General features: G+C 42.2%; 2 protein-coding genes across 4 annotated transcripts in view; one reads left to right on the top strand and one right to left on the bottom strand.

Annotated features, from left to right (window-relative positions):
* RAPGEF4 (Rap guanine nucleotide exchange factor 4) overlaps window positions 1–4,545 on the bottom strand; it is a 309,548-nt gene extending 305,003 nt beyond the window's left edge. For 2 of the 3 annotated variants that reach the window (XM_005573493.4, XM_005573494.4), the window contains exon 1: window positions 4,316–4,538. In XM_005573493.4, the coding sequence (XP_005573550.1) occupies window positions 4,316–4,380 (65 nt within the window). In that variant the 5' untranslated portion in view covers window positions 4,381–4,538. Of the gene's footprint in view, window positions 1–4,315 lie in introns of all 3 variants that reach the window. The other variant, XR_010579925.2, reaches the window with a different exon arrangement.
* On the top strand, window positions 3,941–17,151 carry LOC102136611 (uncharacterized). The gene is made up of 4 exons (XM_005573498.4): window positions 3,941–4,237; window positions 4,901–5,066; window positions 5,946–6,074; window positions 12,928–17,151. Exons 1-4 carry the CDS (start codon window positions 3,967–3,969, stop codon window positions 12,938–12,940), a joined length of 579 nt encoding a protein of 192 aa, XP_005573555.4. The 5' UTR covers window positions 3,941–3,966; the 3' UTR covers window positions 12,941–17,151.
* The last annotated feature ends 1,119 nt before the right edge of the window (window positions 17,152–18,270 follow it).

Raw genomic sequence — 18,270 nt, 5'->3', positions numbered from 1 at the left:
ACTGCAGCGGGAAAGCAGTTGTAGACAATATGTAACCAAATGAGCACGGCTATGTTCCAATAAAACTTTGTTTATAGACACTGAAATTTGAATTTCATCTAAATTTCATGGGTCACAAAATGCTACTCTTCTTTTATTCCCAGCCATTCAGGAATGTGAAAACCATTCTTTTTTATTTATTTATTTATTTATTTATTTATTTATTTATTTATTTTTGAGATGGAGTCTTGCTCTGTCCCCCAGGCTGGAGTGCAGTGGTGCGATCTCAGCTCACTGCAAGCTCCACCTCCCGGGTTCACGCCATTCTCCTGCCTCAGCCTCCCAAGTAGCTGGGACTACAGGCGCCCGCCACCACGCCCAGCTAATTTTTTTGTATTTTTAGTAGAGATGGGGTTTCACCGTGATAGCCAGGATGGTCTTGATCTCCTGACCTCGTGATCCCCCCTGCCTCAGCCTCCCAAAGTGCTGGGATTACAAGTATGAGCCACCGCGCCCGGCCTGTGAAAACCATTCTTAGCCCACAAGACAAACAGGCAAGCTGTCAGATCTGGCCTACAGGCCATAGTTTGTCAATCCCTGCTCCATCATGATGAATGCCAGCAATGAGTCACTATACTACATGAATGTGTATGGTCCCTGTCCCTTCATAATACTCCTTTACCAACCCTGAGATTTAGGATTCATAAGTGGATCTTAAGTTCACAGTTGGCAAATTTAAAACCTTACGGGAAAAATATTTTCATTAAAATTAAAAAATGGGCCAGGTGTGGTGGCCCACACCTGTAATCCCAGCACTTTGGGAGGCTGCAGCAAGTGGATCAGCTGAGGTCAGGAGTTCAAGACCAGCCTTTCCAACATGGTGAAACCCTGTCTCTACAAAAATACAAAAATTAGCCAGGCATGGTGGTGGGTGCCTGTAATCCCAGCTACTTGGGAGGCTGAGGCATGAGAATCCCTTGAAACCAGGAGGGGGAGGTTGCAGTGAGTCAAGATCGCGCCATTGCACTCCAGCCTGGGTGACAGAGTGAGACTCCATCTCACAAAAAAAAAAAAAAGACATTTTACCCATCTTAAGTCCCAAATAGTGGGACTATGTAATTTGTTCCTAATTACCATCCCTTCAGAAAAAAATTGTAAGATCCCTGAGATAGTGGTGAGCTTGTTTTACTCTAACATGTGAGATTTTTTTCAATGTTGGTTTATCCATCCAAATGTTCAATGTCTTGTCTTTCTGGTTTTAAGGTTAGTATTTGTAGACCCTCATCTCCTCAGTCCCACTATAGTCCAAGACGGTGGATGCTTGATACATAAAAAGCTTTAGATTTTCTTTCTTTAACCTAATCTACATATCTACACACTTGTAATCCCCTTCCCCACTTGCAAGTATTATCCTATCTATGATAACTTTCTAGGCATTCCTAACAAACACTTTAAGGCTCGATTTTCCTTGTGTTTTGTTTGTTTCACTTCAACATTCATTGCATACTTCTTTACTCCTGCAGACTTCCTCTTTTAACTCTCCTTTTTATTTCCAGTCCCAGGGTTTCTCTTTTTTTCACCATCCACAACAGTTGTCACTTGAATGAGGCATATATTTGAACTACGTTTCCCAGTTACATCCTTTTCCCAGTTAAAAGGTCCCAGTATCATATTCCCAAGTGAACCCACAGGGGTTCATTGTACTATTCTTTCTTTTTTGTGCAGGGTTGACAATGTCCATTATAAAAAAGTTTTTATAAAAATAGAGCATACATTCCTATATTCTAGATTTGGTCACAACAGGAATTTGTAGTTGGGAAGAAATTAGCATATTCATATGCCACACCACTGCCTGGCATGCCCTTCCTATTCTCTGCCTGGTAAAATTTCTCTCAGCCTCTGAGATCTACGCAGGACACCTATGGAAGCATCTCGATAACTCACTCATCTGCATTCCCCAAGCACTTTATACATCTCCATTAAAGCACTTACCACTGCATTGTGGTTAGCTGTTTATACAGCCGTCCCACCACCAATCTCCCCTACCCTCCAAGCCTATAAGCAACTCTCATATTTTGTTGCATCCCCAGTGCCCAGCACAGTGCCTGGAAAAGAGTATCAAGATAGCATTTCTCAGAAACGTTCAGGGCACTGTCTCCACTAAACAGGGCTTTCAGGGGGCTTCCCTAGACAACTTCCATAAACACTCTCAATTTTTCTCCTTTCCTAAAAAATAAATAAATAAATAAACAATCTAAGAGAAAAACACACCTTCAAAACAAGGCCCCCACAGCCTTCATACAATGAGATTGCTGCCCTAAACTGTTCCTCACAGGTATCAATTCTGGCATGAACACTGCAGAACATGCAAAGTTCTCTTAATACCACAAAATAAAAAGCCTACATGGCACCTCACAGTTTTCAAAGTATTTCACCTTTTTTTCTTCTTCCATTTGTCCACTTATCCCTGATAGTCCTATCCTCATTTTTCAGACACTCAAGGAAGTAAAAGTGACATGTCCAATAACAGAACTGGTAACAGCTGTGTTCCTAAAACCCTTAACTTATTGATCTGTCCACTCATCTGACTCTTCTGATGCTAGACTCAGTATCTGTGAAGGGTTTTTTTTTTTTCCTAGTTTTTTTTTTCCATTATGAATGGTGGCATTATGTGAGGGCATCATGCTCTAAAAAATCCATTTCAAGCAAAATCATTTGGGCAGATACACATTATGAAAAGAGAGAGTCGACTATGTCCCACTTGTGTTAGTATTGCTCTATGATTTTGCCATAAGTACTTCTTATTGACTAATGGGTTTCCAGTGAATTAACGACTGTTCAAAAAATGCCATGCCATGCATTTATACACATAGAAATATGTCATCTATTATCTAAACATTCCATTCATAAGGAAGCACCACTATTTATAGGTTAAGTGCAAGATCTTGAATCCCATACAATTCCTTTTTCCTGAACTATTAAATTTAGATACTTGACACATTAACAACCTCTATCCTTCAAACGCTCTTAGTTCTACATAATCCTGTATGATTTAACCATTACTTTAATTCTCTTACTATTTATTGCATGCAACTATTTCTAATATTAGTACATATCATTTTAGACATAAATAGGGCACTGCCTGCCAAAAAATCTTGCTACTGTATGGTAATTGAAAGTCAAGACTATCAGATATATTAAGTTATTCAAATGAGCTACATTTAGCTTTTCTCAAATTACTTAATATTTTTCAACAAAGGCCTATAATAGAGTATGCAAAGCATGTCACACTTAAGATTTTCAAGTTTGATCGTGTTACGAATCTGTTAATTGAAAATTTTTCAATATGGCAGAACACAAAATATTTCACACAAATGCAAATAGAGATGTCATGCAGATAGCTGCAAGACGTGAATCATTGCCCTTCTGCATTAAACTCCGAAATTCAGAGGCAGTTCACTCTGCAAGATTTCTTGCTCAGTTCTTAAAAGTTCAGATGCATCACCTTTTAATCAGGGTAATAAGCTATAATTGCTAACATACTGTGTAATGTTTACTGCTAAACCTGCAATCTGGACAAACAGAATATTATGCTGTCAGAGCCTGGAAACAACTGCAATCCACTGTTAACATACACATCCTCCTTAGAGAGAGCTGTCGTCGGGAGTTATATGCTTTATGTACGGTTTTAATTTTTTTTTTTTTTTTTTTTTTTTTTTTTTTTTTTTTTTAGCGTAAAGGTCTTTTCCCGAGAAGCAGGTATTAAGACGAAAGCAGCCTCCCAAATGACCTTCTCTAACACAGACCTTGAGCGAGCGACTGCGGGGGCAGAAAGCTGTGAATTTCAGCAAGGGACTCGACAGCTCCACTGGGTCCCTCACACTTTGATTTCGAGAACAAAAAAAAGAATGTTACTCTGTACCTGCCGGTGCCCCCACCCCTCCTTAAAACTTAATACCCCGCAAGGTCTGAATAGCCAGAGAGGGTATGCATCGATTCTTCCGTCCCGTGATGCCAAGAGAAAATAAACCCCCACCCAGGAGCGGAGCCTGGAGTCGCGGCGGGGCGGGGGGTTGGAGAGGTGGGTGCTCTCTCCCCTTACTGCGCTGCATTTTCTCCACCACGTGTAATAATCTCATGCCACTGGTACCCCACGAGAGGCGGGGGTCCTTGTCCTCCTGTCTCCCGGGCGAGGACCTCAACCCCTTCCCCCGCTCGGGGACCCCGGCCACCCGCAGCCCGGCCGCGCTGCGCCCAGGTGTGAGGCTGCGGCGGTCTCTGGGCCCGGGCAGCGCCGCAGAGCTCGGCCCCCAGCTGCGGCCCCCGGCCGAGCTACCTTTTATCCAGGCAGGCGATCCACTCGGCGGAGGAGGAAGAATGGGCAGCGTGCGCAGCGACCATGTTGAGCGGCGGCGCGCGGTGTCCCCGGCTGCTGCGACCTCCCGCGCTCGAGCTGCCTGCGCCTCCGCCCCCGCCTCGCCCGCCGCGCGGACCCCGCTCCTCCCGGCCGCCTGGCGACCAGCGCGGCTGCGACGGGCCCGCCCTCCCCGCGGGCTCCCGCGGCCTGGGGCGGGGGGGCGAGGGAGGCGACCTGGGGGGCGGGACGCGGGCGCGGGGAGGGCCAAGCCGCCCGCCCGCCGCTGCGCTGCGGCGCCCGGGGGTGGGGATTTCACCCCGGGGTGGGGACCCCGCGGTCCCGCCCGCTGGGGGGCACTGGGGCTAGCGACCCTAGTGGCTGGCCACCTGCGACAGGTGGCCGCTGCGTCCCTCGGAGACTGGGGCCCCACCCTCATCCCGGGGCCTCTGAGGCGGGGCGGGAGGGCAGGCGCCGCAGCGCGAGTGGGGAGGGGGATGCCAGTGTCTATATATTTTTTATACAGCAAATGCCACTAAAATGGCTGCTGCCTCTCTGTTTCCTTAGAAACCGATGAGTCTTCCTCAGCAGCTGCCGAAACTTGCGGCGGTTGCTTGCTCACCTTTGCTGCCTCCCCTTCAGAAAGGGCTGGAGGGGAGGGCGAGGAAGGCTTGGCGTGGGGCCGCCCGTCGAGTCTCTCAGTGAGGAATGAGAGGCCAGCTTCTCCCGCGGGGTGAGGAAGGGCTGGGCGCAATGGGGGGCAGTGCGGGCAGGGCTGGGGGCAGGGAGGGAGGGGGCTGGTGGGCCCGATGCGGACTAAGGGGGTGACAGGCTGAAGTCACTGGCCTTGAACCCTGGGCTTTCCTGGGCTTCCATCACCTGCATGGTGAAGAAAACACAGTTGAGAATGGTGAGTAGCCGGGCCACAGCAGAACTGAGGTTTTAGGATGCGGGCTGAGACCCCAGAGCGCTCAGGTGAACTTGGATGGCTGGCCCCACTTGCTGTTCTTCCTCTGGCTGGAGTGTTGAATGGGTGGTGATAACGGCCTGTCTCTTGTAGATGTTCACACAAATGTCATGTCTACAAGTTGTTCAGTTACACTCTGCCAAGAACCAAATTACATGCCAATGGTCGTTTAGGAATTTGGGGACAAGTTAAATCTTTTGGACTATTACCAAGCATTGTTTTGATATTTATGGCACTGCATTTGGGGGCCAGACAATGGGAGAAAGGGACATAGCATTGCTTTCTTGTACTGTTCCCCCTCCCCCCGCCCCCACCTCCCATCCAACCCTGCTAAGGGGAGAGTCAAGGGGACTGGAGAGAAGGAAAGAGCAAGTGCTCTCTGGGATGCTTTGATTCTAATAAAACAATTATTACCATGATAGAAAAGCCTCCAAAGATGTGCCATTTCCCTCTGCTCGATAGCCAGGATCTGGTTTCAGACCTGCCACAGTGTTCCCGCAGCAACTCTTCCCTCCCTGCTCAGGGCTTTTCCCCCAGTTAACCTTCATTCTGTTAATTTCTATCATGTTTATGGTAATATTTAAAATACTATACTATATAAAGGTTAACCAAAGGTATTTATGTTGCAGCTTTTTTACTATACAGGTATGAAGGAGGAACTGTATCTCCTATATATATTAAGTTTCATTTATTAAAACATCAGAGAGCACCTGAGAATGTTTCAAGGTCACCAAAAGCTTTCCGAAAATGGCTTTCTGCAAAGAAGATTTCCAAGTAAGGAGCTAGAGGAGAAAGGAGCTGCACATCACGTATTATCACACAGGCTTGGAGTTGCCATAGCTTTGGTTATGATACTAATAATAGTTACCATTTATTGAACATCCACTGAGTGTTAGACCCTGTGCAGCACTCCTTGGATGTGTGATCCGGTTTAATCTTCAGAACACTCTATGAGGCAGAGCCAGAAGGACACTACTCCACAAAGAGCAATAAATCCTTGAAAATGTAATGAAATATTGAAAATGATATGTATCAGTATTTTCAGGGAGAGTGTTAATTGGATTGGAAGGAAGACACTGATGAGCTGCTGGGAGTGAGAGTGAGACCCTTGAGGAGTTTACAGTGCATTTTAAGGAGTGTAGCCCTGATGAATTGCAAGGCCTTTGTTTTGCTGTGTGGGGGCCCTGCCTTTTCTCCAAAGAGAAGTTGAAGACTTATTTAAAGAACATCCTTTCGAAGGAGCACCAAAAATCACTAGCTCATCCAGAGCGTGCGCATGTCTCCATCCAGCCCTAGAGGAAGGTACGAGTAACTCCAAGATACTCACTAAGACGCTGAACTCAGGAAGGGTCTAACCCAGCTACAGGAGATGGGGCCCCAGAGCTGAATTTGGGTCTGTCTGATTCCAAACCCTTGCACATCAGTGATGGTATCCCTGTTTCTGCCAGTAGAATGGCAGTATAGGGCATGTCTACAATGACTCTCCAGAGGGTAAGAACAAAATAGTTATAAATCAGTTTTTTAATGTAAAAATAGAGAAATGTGTGAGGAATTAAAAACTAGAGATCCTTAAAACGTCAGGAATAGCTTTACTGTCCTATAGATTATCTTGTGATCTGAAAGGGATTTGATTGCTGGTCAAGTACTACAGGAATAAAGGAAACTCTGCTGATAATTAGTTATTATAGTATTAAGAGAAAAAAATGGGCTTTTGCTTGGATTGGATGGGAAAGGCAAAGAACCAAAGAATATTTATTTATTTCTCTCTCTTTAAAAGAACATAATGTATGTCAGTCCCAAAAGAGCACATGTTGTATTATCCTATTGATGTGAAACTTCCAGAAAAAGCGAATCTATAGAGATGGAAAGTAGATTAGGGATTGCCTAAGTCTGGGAGGTGGGAATAAGGGATGACTGCAGATGGACCTGAAAAATCTTCTAGAAATGATCTAAAATTGGACTGTGGTGATGGATACACAACTCTATAAATCTTTAATAACAATCATCAAATGGTATAGTTAAAATGAGTGAATTTTATAGTATGCAAATTATCTCAGTAAAAATGTTAAGTAAATTATTAATGAAACCATATGGAGAGGAAAAATATGATTGATCTTTTGGGGGTAAATAAAGGAAAGTGTAGGAGAAAAAGTAAAAATTACCCATAATTCCATCACCTAGAGGTAATACTGTTAATATTTTAGTGCATTTAATTCTAAACTTTTCTATTATAAAAAGATACAATCAAGGCCAAGCACAGTGGCTCACATCTGTAGTCCCAGCACTTTGGGAGGCCAAGGCAGGAGGATTGCCTGAGACCAGGAGTTCAAGACCAGCCAGGGCAACATAGTGAGACCCCCATCTCTACAAAAATTTTTAAAAAATAAAAATTAGAAGTGATATGATCATACATGTACCCACAAACATATACATATATGTATATGTATATATGTGCCTATCATGTATGTGTATAGATACATATATTCAAACAGACTTGAAAGCATTAATAGTTTATAGGCTACTTTTTCTATTGGAATGGAAAATGCTTTACTTTCCTTAAAAAGTCCTTAAACATTTTTTCCTGGCCACCAAATATTCTAGTGTATAGCTATAATTTACTTACACTATCTTTTGAGACTTGTTTTTTCACTGGGAAAAGGTATTATCTGCTTAATCTCCTTCCTGTAGTTTAGTGAACTCTTTCTCTACTAGAGAACTAAGATCTCTACTGAAGATCTCCATGAGACAAAGATGAGACAAGACCAATATCTGTTCATGCTATGTAGATCCTCAAACGAGTTGCTAAATGTCTGATTTCCATTTTGTTCATCTGAGCAGAGGTTCAAAGTTAGGAATTTGAAGGCAGACAGCCAAGTTCAAATTGCAGCCATATCTTCTACTAAATGTTTGGCCTTAAATTAACTACTTAGCCTAAGACTCCATTTCATCATCTGTAGAGTGGAGAAATTAATAGTATTATACATGAATTTGGTATTTGTAGGATATTTAGCACAAGTGCCAAGCACATAGTGAGTGTTCAATAACTCTTAGCTATTATTCTCCATATAGTACAGATAGTACTAGGTGCTCTCTGCATTTTGCAGGGACCTGGTGGTGATAAGCCATCGAGATCACTTATACTAAAGGGCTTTGACATCTATAAATTGCAATTTTTGGCTATGAAGGATACAAGGGATGGGTCTCCGGAGAAACCCATAGAAATTCTCCAGGAAATTCTATTGTAGATCGAGCATTCACTCATATCTGTATATGGGGAAAAAAATCTGATTCACCATGTTTTAGGTACCTGATTGGAAGGTAGGTTATAAAACTACATCTATCACTCCTGCTGGTGATATAACCAATTCAATGAAGACACAGTACTCCTGGGGTGAAATCATAAAAGCAATTTTAATGTTTTCTCTCACTGTCTTTTTAAACTTGCTCAGTGAAGGCAATTCTACCTCTGCCACTGGATATAGCTTTTTTGGTCACTTATAGGTAATAGAAAGTACCAGATTCTTTCTATTAGAGTGCCCAAACCAATATATCGCTACATATTTCAATCTTTATTTCAAAGAAAAGAATTCTCTCCTCCTCCTCAACCTACAGCTGGTCATAGGCAGGTCTCAGCCTTTAGGAGAGAAGACGTGGTCAGCTTCTCCTTTCCTTCCTCATCCCAGACCACCATGAAAGCTGCTGGTTTTGACCCTTCCAGGATCAGAGTAGGGAAGGAAAGAGAGAAAAGAAGGGTAGGTAAATTCTTACTTTACTGGAACAGTTGTAAGATGGCATTGTCTTTTCCAAACCTGGCAAATGTCAAGCCTGCTCTTTCTCTTGTGGGTGCCTTCATGTTTTCTTAGGTGCCCCTCCTGCTGGGCTCCCCACATAGGCAAGTGCAACTGGATTTCCTGAGTCCCCTCCAAATTTCCTCCCTCTATAGGACTCCCAATTTATCCTCCACCCACACCCCAGCTGTCCTCCTGAGCAGGATTTAAAGGGGCTCCAGGATCATTCTCTTCTGTATGTCCCACATTTGGTCCATAGGGACACTCAATGCCTATTTTGCTCTAATAAACTCAGTGCAGACCAATCCTACAAACAGCACAGCCTCTTCACTTGCCAAAGAGGCTCACCAGTCCCTCTCTCTTGATCTGTAGGTTTCCAGGGCTGGAGTCAGACAACAATCCCCTATGCTCCCAACTTATAGGTTCTCTGAGTGGCCCACATGGAGAGGAAAAAATAATATGAGAAATACTATTTTTCAAGGCTTTCCATGACTAAAACAAGAAAATATTCCTGTTTTAGTCATGGTTCTCCAGAGAAATAGAACCAATGGGTTATATATCTATAACTATGTCTATATCTGTATCTATAAAAGGAGATTTATTATGAGGAATTGGCTCCCACAATTATGGAAGCTGAGAAGTCCTACCATATGCCATCTGCAAGATGGAAACCCAAGAAAGCAGTGTAATTCCGTCTGAATCCAAAACCCTGAAAACGAAGGAAGCTGCTAAAAATCCCAATCCAAGAGCAGAAGATGAGATGTCCCAGTGCTAGCAGTAAGGCAGGAAAAAAGGGGCAAATTTCTCTTTTTGTTCTGTTCAGGTCCCCAACTAATGGGATGCTGCCTCCTCGAGGAGGGCCATCTACTGACTCCACTGATTGAAATGCTGATCTCATCCAGAAAAACCCTCACAAAAATCACAAAGAAACAATGTTTAATCTGGGGACCTCTTGGTCCACTCAGGGTGACACATAAAATTAACCATTACAACTCCTCACAAAATCTTCCTTTAATTTCTCCTTCATAGGCACTGTTATTTCCCCCTTTGGGTGAGAAGTTTTGGACCCATGAAACTGGTCTTTAGTATTTTGATTGAAAGTTTGCATCTTGGCATCTCAATTTGGAATTATGTATCTATTCTACTTTGGTGCCTCCTGTGAAACTTGCAATTTAACATCTGTGACTTAGGCTAGTGAAAACTGAATCAAGTCAACTTCCTTCCACACCTTCAACATTAATTCCTACTCAACCAAGACAATTGCCTTTTCTCCGCAAAGTGATTCGCCTGGGAGTTGTGAGGAATACCATACTCATTAGGGAAGTACAGCTCTTACAGTCTCTTGAGCTTTCTAAAAAAGAAATGCGTAATTAAAAATATCTGATCAGGACAGTCCCAATTTGTGGGTTATAATAAAATGGTTGTGGTTTGTTTTAAAACTGTGATTTGTCCATTTAGGGGAATATATTTGGATTAAGATCTTAAAGCAATAATAAGTTGGGACAGGAAAGTGGCTAAAATTTTATTTACGATAACAAAATTTTTTAGACTTTACTGCTAAAGCAAAAGTCACAAATGACCCACATTTAGGACCTCAATATTTTCAGTACTAAATTAGGTATTGAGGAAAGAAAAGAACTTTCATCTGAGGATTGTGAGCCCTTTCGAATTGTTAGGCCCAGAGAAGCATTAAAATGAGATCATAGTTGTACCTTATTCCCCACTCTGAGCTATGTATTTATCTCCTGAAACTGGTTAGCTATTGCCACAGTAGCTATAAATTAATCTAATAGTGACACTCCAGACACTATAACCCACACCCTATAGCTTAACAATGTATAGCCAATCACTAATCAGTGTTAATTCTGTAAACCAATGAGAATTCCTGACAAACAACTTTGTATCAGCCCACTCGCTGTCTTCCTTTCTTACCTTTAAAACTCAGCCTGTAGGCCCTGCGCAGTGGCTCACTCGTGTAATCCCAGCACTTTGGGACGCCAAGGCGGGTCGGTCGCTTGAGGCCAGGAGTTCAAGACCAGCCTGGGCAACATGGCGAAACCCCGTCTCTACAAAAAATACAAAAATCAGCCAGGCATGGTGGCACTCACCTATAGTCCCAGCTACTTGGGGGGCTAAGGTGGGAGGATCACTTGAACCTGGGAGGTTGAGGCTGCAGTAAGCTGAGATTGTACCACTGCACTCCAGCCTGGGTGACAAAGTGAGACCCTGTTTAAAAAGGGAAAAAAGGAAAAGAAAAAAAAAAAAAAGATAAATAAAAGTCCACCTGTAACTGCCACTAATCAGAGTGTCTATTCAGGGCAACGTGCATCTATGCTCCTGGGTTGCAATCTTCAAACTCGGCCCAAATAAACTCCTACCTATATTAACTCTGCCTCAGTTCCTTTCTTTTAGATCGACAGTATTATTACATTTCTTTGTGACTTTTAGAAGCAGAGTTTTTGTTTTGGTTTGGTTTTGAATTTCTATCATTATGGCATGTAAAAGTAAATTAAATTAGAAAGGAATTAGCCATTTAGTTTTAACTGTACTTTAGATATATCCAACTTCGGGGCACTAGAATTAAGGCAGACAACTAAATATGAGCACAAGAAAAAAAAATTGGTTTGAACTTGTCTAGTGACTGCCTTCCAATCTCCAGCTTCATAGAAGACTAAGGTAAAGTTCTGTTTTTTACTCCCTGTGCTCTTCAGATAACTTCATAGGTAAGTGCAGTTATAGTTCCTAGTTTTACAGAAAGGTAACTTATACAGTCAGGAGGCAAAGTTAAAATGAACTCCCTTCATTTAAAAAAAAATTCAGAGTTAAAATTTGTGACTTAGTTATTAATGGAAGCAAGTCTTAAGAGAAAAGAAAAATCTTTTGTCCTGGAAGTAACTGTGTCTGCTTGAGAAGCATACTGACCTCTATAAAGAAAATGGTAGTTATTAGTGTTCGTTCCTGTAACATACAAACTCCCTGCATCCTGGGAGGCAACAGGCTAGGAAAGAGCTTGAACGCTCCGCCTTGCCCCCTTCCCAGAAGGAACAATTCCTCACAAACCGCGAATGGTGAAAGTCAGCAATCCACAAATCACTCAGGTCCAAACTGGGTTCAGCACTCCACCTATGCCGAAGTCTTCCTCACCAAAACGAAGCCTGCACTTCCTCACCGAAACAAAAGAAGAGGGTTACCTATGCCACTTTCTCAACCTCAGGTGGTAAAGTTGCAGTAATGAACTTTGGTGCATAATCTGCAGTGAGGAAAATGTCACCATGTCACAGCTTTAGTCTTAGGCCTATTTTCTAGTGGTGGAATATATTTATTTTGGTGAAATAACAAGCTGCCATTGCTTTTTATTATCGTACGAAAGACACAGAGTACATTATTCAACTCACAAAATCTCTACCTGTGTTATGCACATTTTTCACACTAATCGAGAAAATTACCACAAACTAATTTTGAATGAATTATGGTCACCCAGTGTTTGTTACAATTTCCTTTTCACCAGTAATCCAATATGGTCTCCTACATTTTTCAAAAAATGGAAGACTTTATATAGTGGATTCCACAGAGAAAATAACACAGGAAAGAGAGAATGTGACTAAAAATCATAGTGATTATATTGAATCAAGAGCATATGTGACTTGAAGGAAGTAAAATGGACAATTGTCATTTAAAGTGAGACATATTAAATCTTGACTGGGCAATAAGTAATAAGGAGCTGAGCTCTTTTGCTTAGGTGACCCTAATTTTCACCTTAAAAATATGATAGTGCCACAGCTAGTAAAGAAGATATATTTATTGGCATTTTGGGACTAAAAGTACTAGTTTGGTTCCAGAGACAGAAAGTAACTCAGGAAGCTTAGAAGAGGTCAACCTGGGAAGACAGGATTCTTTCTCCCCACTGTGACTCTGCAGGAAGCGATAACCTCCCCTCCGGGCAAGGTCGACCCTCCAAGTCCAGATGAGAAGAGTTCCCTCTGTCTGCTCTTTCCTCTGCCTTATGACCCAGAGGTTTTGCAGCTGCGATCCTGGCAGCCCCTGGCCTCCTCAGGGAGCTGCGGAATTCAAGCCCTGGAAATGGAGCTCTGCTTTCAGCTGCACCTGGGTCCTGACCTGCTTAAGACAGGCCTGTCTGGACCTAAGAGAACCCCACTGCCACCCACTCAGCCACTCCCTAACAGACTGCAAAGACAAAGTCTTTTTCATTTCTTTATATTCATTGACTCCTCGAGTCATTGAAACTCAATAAATATTTACTGAGCACCTACAATGTGCCAGACACTGTGATAGGCACTGAAAAAAGGGCAAAGGACGAGCAGATAAATTTCCTACTTGCAGGGAACGCTGTGGTAGTGAGTAAAATGAGACATAGGAAATAAACACATAAATATATAATATGTCCAATGGCGATAATTGATGTGAAGGATGATTAAGCAAAACAAAGAAATGCAGAGACAGGGAAGGGGCATCTATCTGGTATGAAGTAGTCAGAGAAGGCCTCTCTGGTCAGATGACATTTGGGCAGAACCTGGGGCCTGTCTCAGCACCACCTGTCCCTTCCTCAGCCACTTGCTCCCTGCAGCCACCACAGGCCCCTGTGGTTTTCCTGCCTGAGGCTCACCAGCCACAGGCCTAGAATATCTGGCTTCTCTCCCCATGTCCAAACTCAGCAGAAATGCCAAGCTGCAGGGCCTTGTTTCCCGAGCAACTGCCAATGGGGCTGAATGATGCAACACGGAAAGGAAGAGGATTTAATTCCCCCTGAATGGACTTTGACCAGTGGGAGACAGGAAACAGGAGATTGGAGGATACTGGGCAGCTGAACTGCCTCTTCCTTTCCCCCTCCGTCTGGTGCACAATTTCTCCACACAGCCTGCTGTGTGGCCAAGCCTGTGCACCGACTGAGTGTTATGGGTTCACCTATGTTCCCCAAAGAGATATGTCGAAGTCCTAACCCCCAGGAACTGTGAATGTGGCTTTATAGTATTTGGAAATAGGGTCTTTGCTGATGGAATCAAGTTAAGATGAAGTCATTAAGGGAGTGGGGGCCTAATCCAATCTCTTGTTCTTAGAAGGAGAAAGACAGAGACACATCAGGAGAAGATAGTGAGGTGACATTGGAGGCAGAGATTGGAGTAATGTATCTAAATGCTAGGCAACACCACAGAGAGCCTCAAACACTAAGCCTAGAAGAGGCAGGGAAGGAGCCTCCCCTACAGGTTTCAGAGGGAGCATGGCTTCGCCATACTTGAATTTCAGACTTCTAGCATCCAGAACTGTGACACAATACATTTCTGTTGTTCTGAGTGACAACAGTGTGTGGTGCGTTACTACAGCTGCTCTGGAAACTAACATATTGAGCGGCCAGCTGTGTGAGATTGTACCTCCCAAGTAACCCTCTAAGCCTTAACCTTTGCCCAGGCCTCTGTTTCCAGAGAACTGTGACAATGATAGGTAGACCTGAATAAAGCAAAGGATGATATCTACAGGGATATTTGAGGCAGGGAGTGCTGACAAGGGAGGAGCTAGTGCAAAGGCCCTGAGGTGGCAGTATGCTTGGCGTGTTGGAGGAGCAGGAGGGCGGCCAGGGTGTTTGGGGAGTGAATAAGGGGAAGAGTGTTCAGAGAAGAAGTCAGAGAAGGGGCCAAAGACATGTTCTCTAGGGCCAGAAAGGCATTTGGATCTTTTCAACATTATCTTCTTGACATGTAATTTATATAGTAGTAAAATGAAGAAAATGGGTGACTATTCTGTGATTTTTTTAGATATATAAAACCATGTGATCACCATCCAGATCAAATGTTGAACATTTCCATCGCCCCAGAGAGTTCACTCCTGTTACCTTCCAGTTGGTACAACTTACCAATCCTGAAGCAACCACTACTCTCTATCACCATAAATTTGTTTTAACCTGTTCCTTAATGGCATATAAACGAAACAACATAGCATGCTTTTGCTCAAAATAGTGCTTGTGAGGCTCATCCAGGTTGCTGTGTGTATGCTTCAATTATTTTTATTGCTGAGTAGTATTCCATTGCCTGGATAGATCACAAATTATTTATCCATTCTTCTGCTGATGAATATTTGAGTTATTTGCAGTTTAGGCCTGTAATAAATGAAGTTTCTAGGAACATTTATGTTTTCCTCTTATTTTGGTTCTATGCAATCATTTCTCTTGGTATAAACCTAGCAGTGTACTTTCTGGGTCGACTGGCTTAGGTTTAGGTTAACTGTGTTCGTTTATACCATTTCATACTCCTGCCAGCCATATATGAGTTCCAGATATTCTGCATTCTCACCAACACTTGGAGCCTTTCTGGTAGGTGTGTAGTGGTATTGAATTGTGCTTTTAATATGCATTTTCCTGCTGACTAATGCACTCCTTTTTATATGCCTATTATTCACATATCTCCTTTTATGAAATACACGTTCAAGTGTTTTGTTCACATTTTATGTTTTTGTTATGGCCACATCTCACTTCCAGAATCTGTATTGGTTATCTATCGCAGCATTTAAAAAGTACTCTAAAGCTGGACAGCTAAAAACAACAAACATTCGTTCTTTCACACAATCTCTGAGGGTCAGGAACCTGGATGCAGCTTCATAGGATGGTTCTGGCTCAGGGTCTCAGGTTGCATTTGAGCTGCTGAGGTTGCAGCCCTACCTATCAAAGCTGAACCAGAGCCAGACTCCATGTCTGAACTCACTTATGTGAGCTTCAGCGTGAGAAATGTATGAATTTTGTTTGACAAAATATTGAAAAGCTTAACAACTTCCTCCTACTCTTATTGGCCTCTTGGTGCCCAGTATCTCAGTCTGAAAAATCTCATCTATAGGAATAAATGGCAGGAAAGACAGAACCAAGGCCCCACAGCTATCAGGGAGGTTGGCAGATGAGTGAGGAAAAAGGGGTGTCAGCAATCTAAAAATATTCAGGCTCACAGAAATATAACTGAAATGACTCACTTTTATCAAGATCCTGCCATCTCACTTAGCAGCTTAAAAAAATAATAGATCACAGCAGAATGTTTCAAATTCTCCATAAATGGCCATGTGATCCGGCAACCTACCTGTGGAAATTTATGCCAAGATTAGAATCTACAAAACACATACAGAGACACACATTAAAGTATTATTTATTAGGAATCTAAATTGTGGAAGAGAATACATATTCCCTCAAAAGAATACCATGGCGTTATTAAAAGTAGTCATTATGAGTGGTTAGGATATAATATAATATTACAGGAAATTCTTAGGATATACCATTAAGTAGAAAAACTTTTCTTCCCAGCTTTTCAATGTGAAAATTTTTGAACTTACAGAAAAGTTGTAAGACCAGAACAATAAATGCTTGTATAGCCTTCATCTAGATTCTCCAACAGTGACCACAGTTGCCACATCTCTTTAAGTGTAATGCGCCTCCTTTGAGAGTAAGTGCAGACATTTTGACACCATGGTCTAAGTACTACAACACTTATCTAAAATTATCGAAGGAAACTCTTGTACAGTTTTCACACTCAAGACATTTAACTTTGATATAAAGTTTATATTCAAATTTCTCCAAAAGATTTAAAACTATCTTTTTGGCTTGTTTTAGCCAGGACTCAATGGAGAATTGAGCATTGCATTTAGTTGTTGTGCCTCTTTAGTCTTTTTTGATCTAAAACAATCCCTCAACCATTTAAAAAAATTCTTTAATGACTGACATTTTTAAAAGACTCTGGAGCAGTTATTTTACAGAATATCCTTCAAGTTGGATGTGTCTATTTCCTCATGATTAGAAATTACATGAACTTTTTGGCTAAATTCTCCATTTTATTTTGTGTTCAAAATATATTACTCTTTCCCATGTCCTGTGAAAATAAAAAATCTCTAATGTGTTTGTGAAAAAGATTAAACTAAGATTTTGTTCGGATGCAGTGTGTTTTGGACTTAGGTGTGTGTATCTGAATTTCGTCCTTTGTCATCAAGAAAATAGTATAATAACTAAGAACATGTAGCTTAAGAAATCCAGGCACTTGAGAGCCACCGTAAGTAAACTCTAATTCCCACAGCAGAAAGAAGGGGTCTATCCGCTTTTTAACCACCAAACGGTTGTCTGTATCAGGGACTGTTTCCTATTCTTTGTTTCCTTCTATTTGCCAGACCATCTATAAACCAGTAAGGAGTTCATCGGATCATCAGAATAGACTTCAAGACACTAGATCACAATCCCAAAGATTAAAATCATCTGCTTTGCCACTGCTCCGATGGAAGCAGTATGTGTGCCTTCAAAATTGTTTTACTAGAAATTTTGAGTCCTGAAAATACCTGATTTCTAAACTAAACAAGCAGAATCTAGGCAGAGGGATGTGTAAATTTCATTTATAACTTAGCCGATTAAGGCTGCCAATAAATCATACCAACTTATATAAGTAACAGCCATGGTAAGGATATTGCCTTAATGGTAAATGCCTCCTACTTGAGACTTACAAATATGGGTACTATTTCTAGGAACAGCTGACTGAATGCATCTAAGAGCTTGGCTTCAGTCCCAGGGATGACGAAGTTCTTTGAACCCATGCCATCACTCCTACCTCACCTGCCATGATAGTTATTGCCAATTAATCACAGTGTTCTTTTCTATTAGCCTGGACACTGCCTCAGACAACTTCCCAACACAGCTCTATAAGCAGCCACTAATAATAATTTGGAGTCAATACATCAGATGAAATCTTTTATCACCCTTGGAAAATATATTTTTCTAAATCTCATCTAGTTTTTAGCTTCTCGACTTCATCTACACACGAATGGTGAGGGTACAGGAGTTTGTTTCTTGTGAATGACCTACAGACAACTGGCTAGCCTGGTAAAAATCTCATATCAGAGCAGGTTGACCAGGTGATGTGACAAGGGAAGGAAAGGATAAGATTAGTTAGGGTTGGCCATTTGCCCAGACAATTGACCTCAATATCTCTAAGAGCTGGAACACAAAGTTGATGTCTTGCTCATGAAATAATCCAAGTTGACTCCAGTCTTGGGGGATGGGAGTATATGAGTTCCATTCTACACAGTCATTAGGTATTCAGACCAATAGAGGTTCTGCCTTCTTAAACACCTGACTTCCCACATCACTGTGGGCATTTGAATCCACCTGTTGGTAAGGGAAGGAGCATGGAGGAGTGCCACATAAGTGGCTT

Source organism: Macaca fascicularis, chromosome 12 (assembly GCF_037993035.2).
Source record: "Macaca fascicularis isolate 582-1 chromosome 12, T2T-MFA8v1.1".
Lineage (NCBI taxonomy): Eukaryota > Metazoa > Chordata > Mammalia > Primates > Cercopithecidae > Macaca > Macaca fascicularis.
The sequence above is the reverse complement of the archived record's forward strand: the minus strand, read 5'-3'. Positions and strand labels throughout refer to the sequence as shown.